At 42.0% G+C, this 14,422-nt stretch overlaps 1 protein-coding gene across 1 annotated transcript in view; it reads right to left on the bottom strand.

Moving 5' to 3' along the window:
- The window catches only part of TEAD1 (TEA domain transcription factor 1), a 159,782-nt gene extending 145,668 nt beyond the window's left edge, over positions 1 to 14,114 (bottom strand). Inside the window, exons 1-2 of the mRNA XM_048484579.1 lie at positions 13,365 to 14,114; positions 1,059 to 1,314 (exon numbers count right to left, since the gene is read on the bottom strand). Coding sequence (XP_048340536.1) covers positions 1,059 to 1,314; positions 13,365 to 14,114 — 1,006 coding nt within the window. The remainder of the gene's footprint in view (positions 1 to 1,058; positions 1,315 to 13,364) is intronic.
- Between the last annotated feature and the right edge of the window lie 308 nt (positions 14,115 to 14,422).

Raw genomic sequence — 14,422 nt, 5'->3', positions numbered from 1 at the left:
TCAGGTAAGGATTCCTGATCACTTTGGAAAATCTGACTCCATGAAAGACTAAAAAAATTGCTAAGCACTCAGTGAAGAATAAAGAGCAAATCAACCTGCCATCTGCTTTCTACAATGTGAGAAGCCAGAACAAAAACTCTGCAGTCAGCAATATTTTTTCGAAAGGAAAAGGGGGAAGGGAGAAGCAGATTAAGTCTTCCCAGTTAGAGATTAGTTGGAACAACTTGGAAAGAACAAAACAGTAAAAAACAACTTATCTCTGGATTGGATAAACATCAAATATATTTATGAAATGCTGTCAGCACATCTGATAATTTATAACAGGCAAAGCTGGAAGAAAAGACTTTGCAGTTGCTTACTGTGAAAGCAATACAGGCTGTGGAAGCTAGAACTTCACACTTAAAAATGCACTTCTAAGTTCAAATTGGATTTATATTATAAACAGCTTTTAAGAATTTACTGTGTTAATGTCTTATATTTGTCCCATCTGCTCCATTCTATCTGAAAATATTCAAACTATTGATAAAGACTTCACAATCAATACAAAGATCATTTATTTACTTTGTTTATAGCCCAACTTCCTTGATGAGACTCAAGGTAGATTACAAAAAGTTGCAGTTTTACCAGTTCTAAAAATCTCTTAACACACTCAACATGCTGCATTTTGCAGTTTAGTCACTGACATGGTAGAAAAATGGAGGCAAAGCAAAATGATCCCCTGGAATTTAAGTGCTTAAAATCATGCAACCTACCTTATATTCTCTTCATACCTTGCCTGACGACGAGCTTCTTCTCAGCATATAAAACTGGACTTTTGCTACTCTTCTTATAATAGAAGCCAAACCATAACAATTGCATTTCTCCCCACTTTACCCCCCTTTATACTGATTGGTCCTTCTTTCTGGTAGATTAGATTCCAACAAAACAGAAAAGATTCCTCTGGCTTCATTAGCAGTCCTGAGGATTCTTTCCAAAGATTTCATTTTCTACAACCTTTTCTTTTGTTTGTATGGAAAGTTGACTTCATGCAATGCTTAATGAGTAACAGTATAACTTACCATACATTTTTCCTTCATCAGACAAGATGATTTTCCTCCTCCCACAAGGGGGATATATAGCCAGAGCCTCCTGAAAGCTCTGCTCAATATCTGGGCTCCAGACACCTTCTGCATCATTGTCAATTGGTTTATCTGCAGAATCACTCATTCTTTCAATGTCCTCGGCAGGGCTCTCACTGCCGCTCCAGCTGCTGGGCTCAATGGTGGTGGCTGGGGTTTCCAAGCCTGAGCTTGGAAGCTTCACAAGAAGAAACCTACAGGAGTTAAATGATAGACACAGAATGTCAGGTTAACTAATAGTACCAGTGAGGACCATAGAAGTGATTATAAGCTGAAAAAATAAGTACAGTTTTACTATCCGAATATATCTGAAAAAGAAGAAGAAGAAGAGTTTGGATTTATATCCCCCCTTCTCTCCTGCAGGAGACCCAAAGGGGCTTACAATCTCCTTGCCCTTCTCCCCCTCACAACAAACACCCTGTGAGGTAGGTGGGGCTGAGAGAGCTCAGAGAAGCTGTGACTAGCCCAAGGTCACCCAGCTGGCATGTGTGGGAGTGCACAGGCTAATCTGAATTCCCCAGATAAGCCTCCACAGCTCGGCGGCAGAGCTGGGAATCAAACCCGGTTCCTCCAGATTAGATACACGAGCTCTTAACCTCCTACGCCACTGCTGCTCCTCTGCGGGGACAAGTTCAAGTAGTCACTTATTTTCATATGCATACAGAGATCAACAAGTTATATTTTATGTGCTTATCTAAATAACATATTAATATAATACCAAAATGTTGGGCATTTTCAGTTGAGTCCACTGAATTCATTATAAAGGTTTCTAGAAGTCAAATGGGAGGAAATGCTACATATATTTTTAATGGACATTATGTTCTTTATTTCTCTTCAGATGGCCAAGGAGTTCTGACACAGATAGAAAATCAGCACATTGTACTTCTCTCATATGACCTATATGTCATAAATGGCACAGACTGTGCCTGAGAAAAACAATAGGCAGTCACTCCTTTTAAAAAAAAGATACCTCAAGGAAAGGAAATTGGACTTTACACCTGTTTCACAAAAAAGTGTCTGCTATAAAGCAGGGCAAAAACCAAGATTCCCAACGTAGATTCAATTCAATAAGAAATTATCTAATGTGACAGCACCTGCTAACACCACTACACACATAGATTCTTCAGTATCTTTCCTGAATTTATGAAAGACATACTGCTGGTAAAAAGGTGTGCTGTAGGCAAAGCCTGAGGTACCAGGCTGAGCTCTTCTCTGTGGTAAGCCTACAGAAGATGGTGATGAAAGCACCAGGAATTAATTTGCCTCAACCTGTTCAAGCATCACTGATTCTTATTAAGGAAAAGATTTATACAAACGAGAGAATTGCTGGATGCAATATAACTCTAGGAACCATTTCTGTACATAGGTATTATTTTATAATAAAAAAACTGAAGCACTAACTGACATGAACAGTCAATTGATTCCTTATTTTGCAAGTAACATTTGCACCGAAGTATAGCCATGATTCCAAAAAACACAAGGAACACAAGGAAATCCTAGATCTTAGCGGACCACCAAACTGTTTTTTAAACCTCCCATGTTTTAAACTTAGAGAATCTTCCTCAGGAGGATAGTAAAAGTTCCAAGCAGAAAATCAGGTAGTATCTTTCTAGCATTATTGAAGCCTGGCTGGATATTCTACAAGAACAACAAAGGAGACAAGATTGCACAAATCACAGTCATCACTAGTTGAGTCCAACCATTCATCCATCCCACTACACAGGTATCAGTGTGATCTCCTCACTGCTTAGAAATCAGCAGTGGTCCTAAACTGCTTGTATACAAAGCTGTCAATGAGGGTGAATGATCCCTTCCCCCCCAGAAATGAATTTTCATGAACTATTTAACAAATTCTAGTTTTGTGTGGATGTTGACACTGATGTTCAAGGCAGCAGGCGGAGAATGATGGGGGAATTGAACAACACTCACTTCAAGTCAGAATTATGTATCAAAAGGACATTCCATTGTAATTTTGAATTCTGAGGCCTTAGGGATGTTTCACCATATTGTGCCAGAGTCTGAACAAACTGCCTGAGAAATAACCTTTTATTTGCTATTTTTTAAAAACTATCCAACACTGTTAAAAGCCTGAGAAAAACTATTAACAAGGTTTTCTGGCTTAGATTTCCATTCATGATAAGTTGATACAATTTAAAATACATTTACCTCTGTATCATCACCTCAATAAAGTTTTAAAAAGTAACAAGTAACACTATTTGTTGAATGTTGAAGTCTCTGTTGTTTAACTTCAAACAAGAAATAAAATCCATAACCAAAGGTTTGTTGGAGAGTTCTACAGCAGTTTTAAACTGGTTATACTGTGCAATACCTTCTTTGACCTTGTAGTACATGCCAGAAAGTATCTAAAATTAGTTTTTCAGACTCTGCAACTACATCATTCTTCATTTAAGGTTTGGGCTCCTCTGGGCAAACTTCCATAAGAAGGAAAGAAAAGACATTAGAATAGACATGCACACACACCACCTCTCTCTTTATTCAGATCATGGGACATGCACCTCAAATTTCATTCTAATAGTCAAATAGCTGTTTTAGCTGAAATTAGTCAGTGATGGAGCTACCCTCATATTCTCACTTCTGATACATTTGAAGTGGTAAAACTGAATTAAATATCTGGATTAATTCTTTGAAAAATTAGCAAAAGTCATAACAGTTTCAAAAGGCCATGTTGTTAAAACTTCTAATTGTCTATAGGCTGCCCACACCTCAGCACTTCAAATCATTCTCAAATGTGGAGCATGCTTCACAAGAGCTATTTATGTACATAATTATTGATTATAAAACATTTGGAAATTATGTGTGATGTTTTAGTCACATACACAAAAAAGACATGCACTTTACTGTAAACACTGCTTACTGAAACCCTGAATAAATTCCAGAAGCACAGGAATAATTGAAGCAAGTTTTGATCAACACCACATACCCAGTTAATCACCTTAGATTCTGAAATTTCCCATTTGAGAAAACAATGTTGTTCAATTGATTACAACTTTATACATACAAATCAGTATATTTTATGGTCCACATTTATCACTAAGCAATGCATTCAACATCTACCCTACAACCTATTTTTACAGCTGAGCTGTCATAACCAAAGAGCCTCCACATACAAACAAAACCTGTTCCCAAATACCCATAGTAATCAAATATGTCCTACATTTCAACTGTGAATATAAACTGAATTATTTCACAGATTCAAGATCTTTTCATCAACTATGATAATTACACTTCCTTTTTTTAAAAAAAGCATCTAACTAAAACCAAATCCTGATTCTCTGATGTAGCTTCTGAATTGGAAGACTGGTTGTACAGTTGTCATAATCTTTTGAAACACTATTAAAGAAACATGAAAAAATGTACGGCTGTGCTGCAGTGTTTTCTGGGAGTTCAAGTGTTAGACTAGGGCCTAGGGCCATGTATAGTGGTGTAATGGTTAAGAGCAGGTGGACTCTAATCTGGAGAACTGGGTTTAATTCCCCACTCCTCCACATGAGTGGTAGACTCTAATCTGGTAACCAGATTTGCTTCACCAGTCTTACACAGGAAGCCTGCTGGGTGACCTTCGGCTAGTCACAGTTCTCTGACAATTCTCTCAGCCCCACCTACCACACAAGATGTCTGCTGTGGGGACAGGAAGGGAAGAAGTTTGTAAGTCACTTTAAGACTCCTTAAGCTTGAGAGAAGTAGGGTACAAACCCTAACTCTTCTTCTATATGAAACTAACTGAAGCCAATCAGTCTCTTTCAGCTTAACCTACCTCACAGAGTTGCTGTCAAGATGAAAAATGGGGAAACCATGCACACTATATTGAACTTCCTGGATAAAATGCAGGAGATGGGGGGGGGGGAATAGAGTACATACACCTGTTTTATTTGGAACTTCACTGGCATTCTTTAGATGCACTGATGGCACTTGCAGAACAAAGCGCTTTTTCATCAGTTTCAGTTGGTGTGCTAGCTATTACCCATCCAGGACAAATACAGGATTGACTGCAACTAATCATGCCTTCATAACAACCTGCTGATATGGCTGACACTCCTTACTCTTTGAACACAGGAAGAAAGGCACATCTGAATTCAAGACAACTTATCTTGATATTCTAATATCATTTTAAACACTTTAAGTCATTTCAACCCAGACACCTTAGGTCCAATTTACCGTTTAGCCAACTGGTGAGATTGAAGAGAATTTCTAAATCAGAACAGGATTTCAATAGAGAGGCAAAGAAAACCTTATGCAAATTTAAAGCCAGAGGTTATCCCAAACAGGTGTTGGATGGGGCTTGGAATAAAATAGGTCAACGTAGCAGAGAGACACTGTATAATAAGCCTATTACAAACAGAAGAGCTTTCATTACTTTTACTATGAAATATACCCAATTAGCCACTCAAATTAAACATATTATAGATAAACACAGGCACACTGTATCTGAGATTCCTGGTTGTGAAACTATACCTAAAGTATACCTATACCTACTACAGGAGGACCCAGTCAGATTATTTACAGATACCACATTCTAGATTTTCTTCAGTAGGTATGCACAGATGTGGACATTGTAGTGTATGTCAAATGGTCATGGAAACTAAGACCTTTAATAATAACTTTGTTTGGCACCTTACAGAATTATTTTCATGTTCTACATCTAAGTGCATCTATCTTTTATAATGTACGTGCATGTATCTTTATGTAGGTAAAACAGAAAGAACTATCAGAACAAGAATATTAGAGCACTGCTCAATTATACACACTGGTAGAATGGGTACCTCTTTGCTTAGCACTATATGGTATATGGTCATAATGAACATGATCTTTCTTTTTGTGTGCTGTATCAATACAGACTGGATGAATATAGAATAATAGACATTCGCAAATATCTTCTGCGGATGGAAATAAAATAAGATTACATAACTGGAACATCTCTCTCCAGTAGTGAGAGTAGGAATGGCTAATCAGAACTTTACTAATCAAGACCCCCAACTGCCATCACTCCTAGGGAAAGGGAAAGAATAAGCTCTAGCTCAGGGGTCGGGAACCTGCGGCTCGGGAGCCGCATGTGGCTCCCCTACCCCTGCACAGTGGCTCTGCCAGGGCACAACACAGTTGTCCGGGAGCGGGAACTCTCCCCTTCCCGGACCTCGCAGAGAGCCCCAGCCAGCCCCTGACTGCGGGCACTCTGACGAGTGAGAGCACCGTGGAGATGGCTGGCCCCAGCCCTCGTCCATCTGCCAAGGTCGGCAGCATCGGGAGAGCATTGGGCGGCTATCGAGCCGCCCAAGCTGGCTGGCTGGGATCGGAGGGAGGTCGGGGCTGGCGATGGAGATGGCAGCGGCAAAGCATAGAGCCCGTGGACCTGGCAGGATCGACCAGGGCAGCGGGCGGCAAGGGGAGCTGCACCCGCGCAGCGGGACAGTGGCCCCAGCTGCAGAGGACACCAGCAGACGCCGGAACTGATACCCAGACAGGCGAGAAGGAGGGAAGCAGGAGGAGGAAACGATGCCCGGACGGGGCCAAGGTGGAGAGGGGGAACTTTATGGATTCGGCAAGCTCCGGAAGGGAAAAAAGGTGGAGGGCTGGTCACAGAAGAGGGTGATGTGCTGAGGAGGGGACGAAGAGGGAGGAGGGCGTGAGAGACCGGGAGAAGGAAAAAGGACGAGGTGGGAAAAATGGAGGAGGAGGTGGTGCCAGGGAAAGCCAGAAACTCAGAGGTCCTGGTGTCCCAAGCCTCACCCCAGCTGCCCAGGCAAGCAAGCATGCAGCTGCCACTACAGAGCCATCCGCTACAAAAAAGGGATCCCCTCCGCACTTTCTCTCCCCAGTGCACGAGCCCATGAGGCTCCACCCTTTACCAGCACACCCGCACAAAAAATGTTCAAAATCCACACTCCATACAAGTAAAATTCAATTTTCTCTGTAGCACCGCATGGACACCATAACAACACACTACAACTGTCTACTTTATACAAAGCATGAAGGCAAAAAAACAACATATACAGTGCTATCCTCATTTCAAATGCCAAAAAATATCTGCGGCTCCTAGTGCCCTCCCCTCCGTGGAAAACGGGTCCAAATGGCTCCCTGGGTGCCTAAGGTTCCCGACCTCTGCTCTAGCTTGTATCCTCCATAGTGCAGGCCTGCCTAACTGCTAGGAGTTCATGCATTATGCTGATGCTGCCTTTTTCATGTGGTTTCTAATTTATATCTGATGTTACTGTTATGTACCTTATTTGTCAATCACTTTAGAACTGCAAAACAGGATATAACTATTGTAAATAAATATATTGAGTCTGATTTTTACCATATACAAACTTGACATGTCTTGTTCAGCACTACTAATGGAATCCCACAATTTCCAGGGAGAGCCAAGTGGTATTGAATAGGGCTCATCACTCACTCTAAAGGGCAATATACACTTTATTACTGCTCATGAAGATTCCAAGTACACATGAAGCACCTTCTAACGCTAAATTGAGGTTGTCTTGCTGCAGCTTAATTGGTTTCTTCCCAGGATAATTCTAGTCAATCCTGTTAAGCAATCTTTAATATCAAACTCTTCTTTCTCATTTGCAATTTCCTCTTTAAAATAGATAAGGATTAAAGACAACTATCCTTCAATAAATTCTATCCAGTAACTTCCTTGTACAGGCTTTGTAACTATCTTCTAACAGTTTTTTGACTTGGGAACATTTCCACCATATGAAAAAATGCTACTCACCAGTAGTACATCATGTAACATAACCCATGACATATTTAGTAATTTTACTCCTGTTAAAATATTGCATAACATTCATAACATTCAATAGTACATTTGTTTTTGATTAAAGTGAACCCTAGATAGCACAATACTTGTACTAAAATTACTAGGTCAATATGCATTAATGCCTTTTCAAACCTTGCTCCAACCCCCACCACAACTGTACTAATCCCATAGTTTGCCAGCTGACGTCCTCTTCACAGGCACAACCAGCTTTCTCACCACAAAGCACTTAAGGCTAAGGCACACCTATTTAAGGACACATTTTGAAGGCCTACTTTCAGAGTTCCAGTACATAACTAATTGACTAGCCTTCTGCCAGCATGTTTTTAAAAACTCAGGAAAAAAAACTTGATTTACATTTAAGAAAGTATTTTCCACTTGATGTAGAAGCACAGGAATGTTGCAAGTATGGCATGAGTAGGAAAAGTTCAAAAGTATCCTAAAGCACTGCACTGAATTTTTGCAAGGCAAAAAATTGATCTAGATTTTCCCTCAAATACCTCCCTATTTTAGAAGTCTATTACCAGAATACCAGAGTTATTCACAGTCTTTACATGCTTGCTCTTGTACAAAAGTAGTGATATGGCACTACGGTCTCAAGTGATCCCACTCCAAACAAACTGCAGGGATGGGAGCTTTCCTCATTGTTGAGGCAACCAGGGCAACATTTCCTGTCTTCTTGTGCTGTACTGGCAGTTTCATTACCCACCAGAGATTTGCAACAAGACTTCCACTTTCTTCAGCTCTAGACAGACATGATTACTTCTAGACATATACCCATTCATGTTCAGTACCAACAAGCTTATTGCACATAACTTGATTAGGGAAGGTTATAGAAGTAAATGCCATACATGGCTAAATTCCATCTACATACTCAGGTGAAGTTTGCAAAAATAGTACACCTTTATTTTTTGTATGTGACAGCATCCCTTACCATGGTCTTGAGACATTCTCAGAGTATCCACTTATTTAGGTCAGAGCTGACAACAGCAACTTAATTCAACTATCACTAGAGACTTTGCAGTATATCTTGCTTTGATGGCAGAGGCATTCCTAATGCCATCTATCATTCGCTCCCAGTTATTTCAAGCATTCAAATGCAAGAAAGCCAAGTCACAGTCAGACACAGAAATGGGAGTGGTTGACCTATGGATGTTTCAGTATTTTCAGAAAGTCATAATTCTGAAAATTTATTTAAACAGTTTATTAGCTGCCTTTCCTTCTGGAGCTCAAGGCTGCTTACTATATCAATAAAATACATAAAATAGATGATAACAAAAGCATAAAACCAAAATTACAGTTTAGGATGCTTTAACAAAATGCAGTCCTAAGTAAACCATGTTTGATAAAACACTCTTAAATTGTGCATTTAAATTCCATCTTTTTGTTTTTATGAGGTTCTCTCTTAAGAGAAGGCAACTACACCAGAATCAATATCTCTAATGTTTTAGAGATTTATTTTGATTAACAAACTCAAACAAAATTTAAACATAAAATAACACAGAGGCTGTTTCTGCACGGGCAGAAAAAAGCGCCTTAGGAACACTTAAAACACCATCCCTGGAGTGCTGTTCACACAGCTGGCACTGCTGCACCGCAGCAGGGCTGTGCTCGCCCCCCTCAAGTGGCGCAAAGATGCTGCTTTTGAAACTTGCTTGGGGAGCAAGTTTTGTCAAAAGCGGCGTCTTCCCGCTGGCGCAGTGAGAACTGCACCGGCATGAGGGCACAGCTTTGTCCCCTCCATTTCCTGTTTACTGTGTTCAGTTCTGGTCGCCACATCAAAAAAGGATATCGAAGAGATAGAAAAAGTGCAGAGAAGGGCAACGAGGATGATTGAGGGACTAGAGCGCCTTCCTTATGAGGAGAGGCTGCAGCGTTTGGGACTCTTTAGTTTGGAGAGGAGACATCTGAAGGGGGATATGATTGAAGTCTATAAAATTATGCATGGGGTAGAAAATGTTGACAGGGAGAAATTTTTCTCTCTTTCTCACAATACTAGAACCAGGGGGCATACATTGAAAATGCTGGGGGGAAGAATTAGGACTAATAAAAGGAAACACTTCTTCACGCAACGTGTGATTGGTGTTTGGAATATGCTGCCACAGAAGGTGGTGATGGCCACTAACCTGGATAACTTTAAAAGGGGCTTGGACAGATTTATGGAGGAGAAGTCAATTTTTGGCTACCAATCTTGATCCTCTTTGATCTGAGATTGCAAATGCCTTAACAGACCAGGTGATCGGGAGCAACAGCCGCAGAAGGCCATTGCTTTCACATCCTGCAGGTGAGCTCCCAAAGGCACCTGGTGGGCCACTGCAAGTAGCAGAGAGCTGGACTAGATGGACTCTGGTCTGATCCAGCTGACTTGTTCTTATGTTCTTATGTTCTAGGAGCTTATGTCCTGTAATGCATCAGTTGAATGTTTTCCTGTACATAGATCTCTTTTCCCCAAATCACAACCATTAAGCATATATCTGCCCTTCAAATGGCTAACAGACTCAAATAGATGCTGAAACATGTATTTAACATGGTTGCTAATCCACCTGCTTTCTCGGCTAAGGTACAGGTGGTACTGCATATAGTTTTTGAAAAGGCATGCACAAAATGACAGAACATTCCAATCCTTCTGGACAAACTTTTTACTCAGGGGCAAAAATATATTTGAGGTGGTTTCCACAATTAAAACATATTTCTACTTCCTCTTTTCAGACAATCCTACTCTACTAGAAGAAGAAGAAAAATATTGTCAAGTCACAACGGACTCATGGAGACCCCATCCATGGGGCATTCCAAGCAAGAGAAGAGCAGAGGTGGTTCCCCATTGCGTTCCTTCACATAGTAACTCCAGTCTGCCTTGGAGGTCTCCCATCCAAGTAGTGACATGGCCAACATTGCTTAAGTCCCAAGGATTGGTGGGCTCAGTTTAATCTGGGCTATTCAATCTGCTGCCTTACCAATGAATGTATTTATTTCATGTTTCTTCCTAACAGGGATCCAAAGCAGCTTATATCATTCCCTTCTCCTCCATTTTATACTTACACAGGTCAGACAGAGTGTGTGTGGTTGGTCCAAGGTCACCCAGCAAGACTCCATTACAGAGTAGGGATTTGAAGCTGAGTTTTCCATATCCTAATGCCCTAATGGGTTTTCCATATCCTAATGCCTATCTTAACAATTACACGACAGTGGCTATACTGATTACATTGACAATTCTCTGAAAATCTGTTAGAAATGCCCACTATGTCTCACTAAGAAGCACAACTGAATCTCAGGTTTCCAACTATGGTTAATACTGAATTAAGCCACTACATTGTGCACTGGGCTATATCTTCCTAGTAAGACAGGAAAACTAGACTATGCTAGTAGCAGCTGTCTATAAACCCCACTCTGCATTTTGCACATGGGTGGGAAAAGCTTTCCGACAGCAGGTGCAAAGAGGTGCGAGAGGCAGTCTTGCACTTGATAGCTATATAAACCTTCTGGCAGCCAGCCAACCATGTGGGTCAGCCATCCTTTGAACCTGCCAGCTGCATTCAATATTTCAGAAACAGGTTGCTACAACAGCCCTTTGGCTAGTTATTGTTTCCATAACAATGGACAACCCAGCCATTCATGTAAAAACACTGCTGAAAAAACCAGAATGAGCTCAACTCACATCCTCCCAAAACATCCTAAGACAGACAAAAAGCAGTTTACAGAACTGCTGCAACATCTACATTACTGTCTTGCAAATCCAAGGAGAGATACCTTCACACTAATGACAGTCCTGTCAGCAGCTCCAACTCAGGTTTCTTTGATGGCAAAGCAATGTCATTGCAAGCTTCCTGCAATGGAAGAAGCTCTCTTATGTAACCAGGTGAACAAAAATTGTACTAGTCCATAGGTAGGTAGCAAGGGAGATTAGAGTATAGAGCAGAGGAACCACAACTGGGATTATGTTGAACTATAAATAACACTTGTAATTGGTTATTGGGGGTTGTCTGGGCTGTGTGGCCGTGGTCTGATAAATCTTGTTCCTAATGTTTTGCCTGCATCTGTGGCTGGCATCTTCAGAGGTGTATCACAGAGGGAAGTCTGTTACACACTTGTAATGTTTGAAATAATATTTAAAATTGATTATTTTAATTGTCCACTTGAGTTATTTCTTTTTCCATGAGTTTATGCTGAACGAAACAAATATCTGCCAAACAAAGCCCTGTGGGGATAGAGCAAGATATAAATCAAATCAAACAAATATCAATAAATAAATAAAGAAGGGCAGGTGGAACGGTCCATTGGTAGACTTACCTCCTGGTGGGCGACGAGGGCATCCTGATTGGGTGATTTCCAATCCTTGCTCAGGGAGGCAGGACAGATTTGTTTTGTCACTTCCTGTAGAGGGTTAGTCATCCATTCTGGACCCAGTAAGTATTCGCTCAGCAGTATGAAAAAGATAAAGGAAGGAACTCGGACACACATGAGGTAAACAGGAAGTAACAACCATGTACAAACATCTGATTTAACTAGTTTAACGTGAACTTTTTAACGTGTTTACTATAAAAAGGAAGTGACCCCTACGTCGGGTTGTCATATGCGTGCTGTGTTCATAACTTATAACGGGGGGGACAGGATGCCCTCGTCGCCCACCAGGAGAAGGCCCCTTCAGGGTAAATCTACCAATGGACCGTTCTCCTGGAGGTGACCTCGGGCATCCTGATTGGGATCTCCCCGAGCAGTGTCCCCCCATAGGGTGGGTTCTCTATTCTCCAAAAATATGTTCTAGCACACGGTGACCAAAGGCGGCTTTGTTGTCCACTATGGATTGTAAACGATAGTGTCTAATGAATGAAGTGATGGAGGACCATGTAGCTGCTTTACAGATGTCCTCCACTGAGAGATCTGACATTCAAAAAGGCCATGCGTTGAGTGGCAGCACCTACGCGGTGGAATGTGCTGCTGAATTCCCCACAGGAAATGGGAAGGCTTAAGGCTGCCTGTGTAAAGCCTTCCAGCCATAGTGACAAGCGATCTAAATGGTCTGGCTAATGGCAGCGCATGACATTTGGGCTCCCAGGTTTGGTTCGGACACGTTTATGAACAGGCTTTCTGTTTTTCTGATCTGTTCAGTGCGAATAATGAAGGTCTTGAGGGGTTTCGACGGATTTGTCTGTTTAGATAGGTGGGTAGTGGAACCTGAGGCTCTCCAGATGTTCAGGAACTACAGTTCCCATCAGCCTCTGTCAGCATGGCCAATTGGCCATGCTGGTAGGGGCTGATGGGAATTGTAGTTCCTGAACATCTGGAGAGCCGCAGGTTCCCTACCCCTGCTCTAGAGAGTGCCACAAAAGCTCCTTGGGATGCGATGGAGATGGGAAAAAGGTGGGGAGAACTATTTCCTGTTTAAGGTGGAATTGAGACCTCACTTTTGGTATAAAGGTTGGGTCTAACCTGGGAACGACTCTGTTTTTGTGAAAAATACATAATTGTGAATTCACCGACATGGCCCGTAGCTCTGATACGCTTCTAGCCGATGTTATGGCTACTAGGAAGAGAAGCTTCATGCGAAGCCACTTAAGTTGGATTGATCGCACTGGTTCGAAGGGGTGTTTTGTGAGGGCGGTTAGCACGATGTTTAATTTCCATGATGGGAAGCGATGCACCACTGGTGGTTGTTTCTGCTTCACCCCTTTTAGGAACCTAAGGATATCCGGGTGCCTGGATGGTGGGGCTCCCCGCACATGAGGCCATAGCATTGATATCGCTGCCAGTTGTCTTCGTAAGGTTGCACTTCTAAGACCGCGTTCAAAACCCTCCTGGAGGAATTGAAGAATCTGTGGAATTTTAGGTTTAACTGGATCAATTGCATTTTTGCGTGACCAGGTCACAAAGGTCTTCCAGGATGAGTCGAATATGCAGTTGGTCGAGGCCTTACGGGATGCTATGATGGTGTTGATCACCTTTTTGGAGCAGCCCTTTTCCTTTAACGATCTGCGTTCAACTGCCAGGCGGTTAGGCACAGCCACTGAGGTTCCAGATGCAGTATTGGGCCCTGTGACAACATGTGTTGGGGAGTTGGCAGACGCATGGGCGGAGCTTTGGAGAGTTGTAGTATGGAGGAGAACCATGGCCGTCTGGGCCACCATGGAGCCACTAGGATGACCTCCGCTCTCTCCTTCCATATCTTCCTCAGGAGTTTGGGTAAGATGGGTATGGACGGGAAGGCATATAGCAGTTCCTGGGGCCATGGTGTGACCAGGGCGTCCGTCGCTCTGGCCCTTGGATGGTAGTATCTGGTAAAGAAGGCTGGAACTTGATGATTCTTGTCCGATGCAAAGAGGTCTATGGAGTCCCAAACTGTTGTGTTATCATTTGGAATATTGTTGGATGAAGTTTCCATTCCGCCTCCAGCACTATTTGGCGACTTAGCCAGTCTGCTTCCACGTTGAGGTTCCCGCTGATTTGGTCTGCCGAGAGGGAACTCAGATGGGATTCTTCCCAGGTCAAGATGAGTACTGCTTCCCGATGGAGTCGTAGGGATCTTGACCCGCCCTGA

Source organism: Sphaerodactylus townsendi, linkage group LG02 (genome assembly GCF_021028975.2).
Source record: "Sphaerodactylus townsendi isolate TG3544 linkage group LG02, MPM_Stown_v2.3, whole genome shotgun sequence".
NCBI lineage: Eukaryota > Metazoa > Chordata > Lepidosauria > Squamata > Sphaerodactylidae > Sphaerodactylus > Sphaerodactylus townsendi.
The sequence above is the reverse complement of the archived record's forward strand: the minus strand, read 5'-3'. Positions and strand labels throughout refer to the sequence as shown.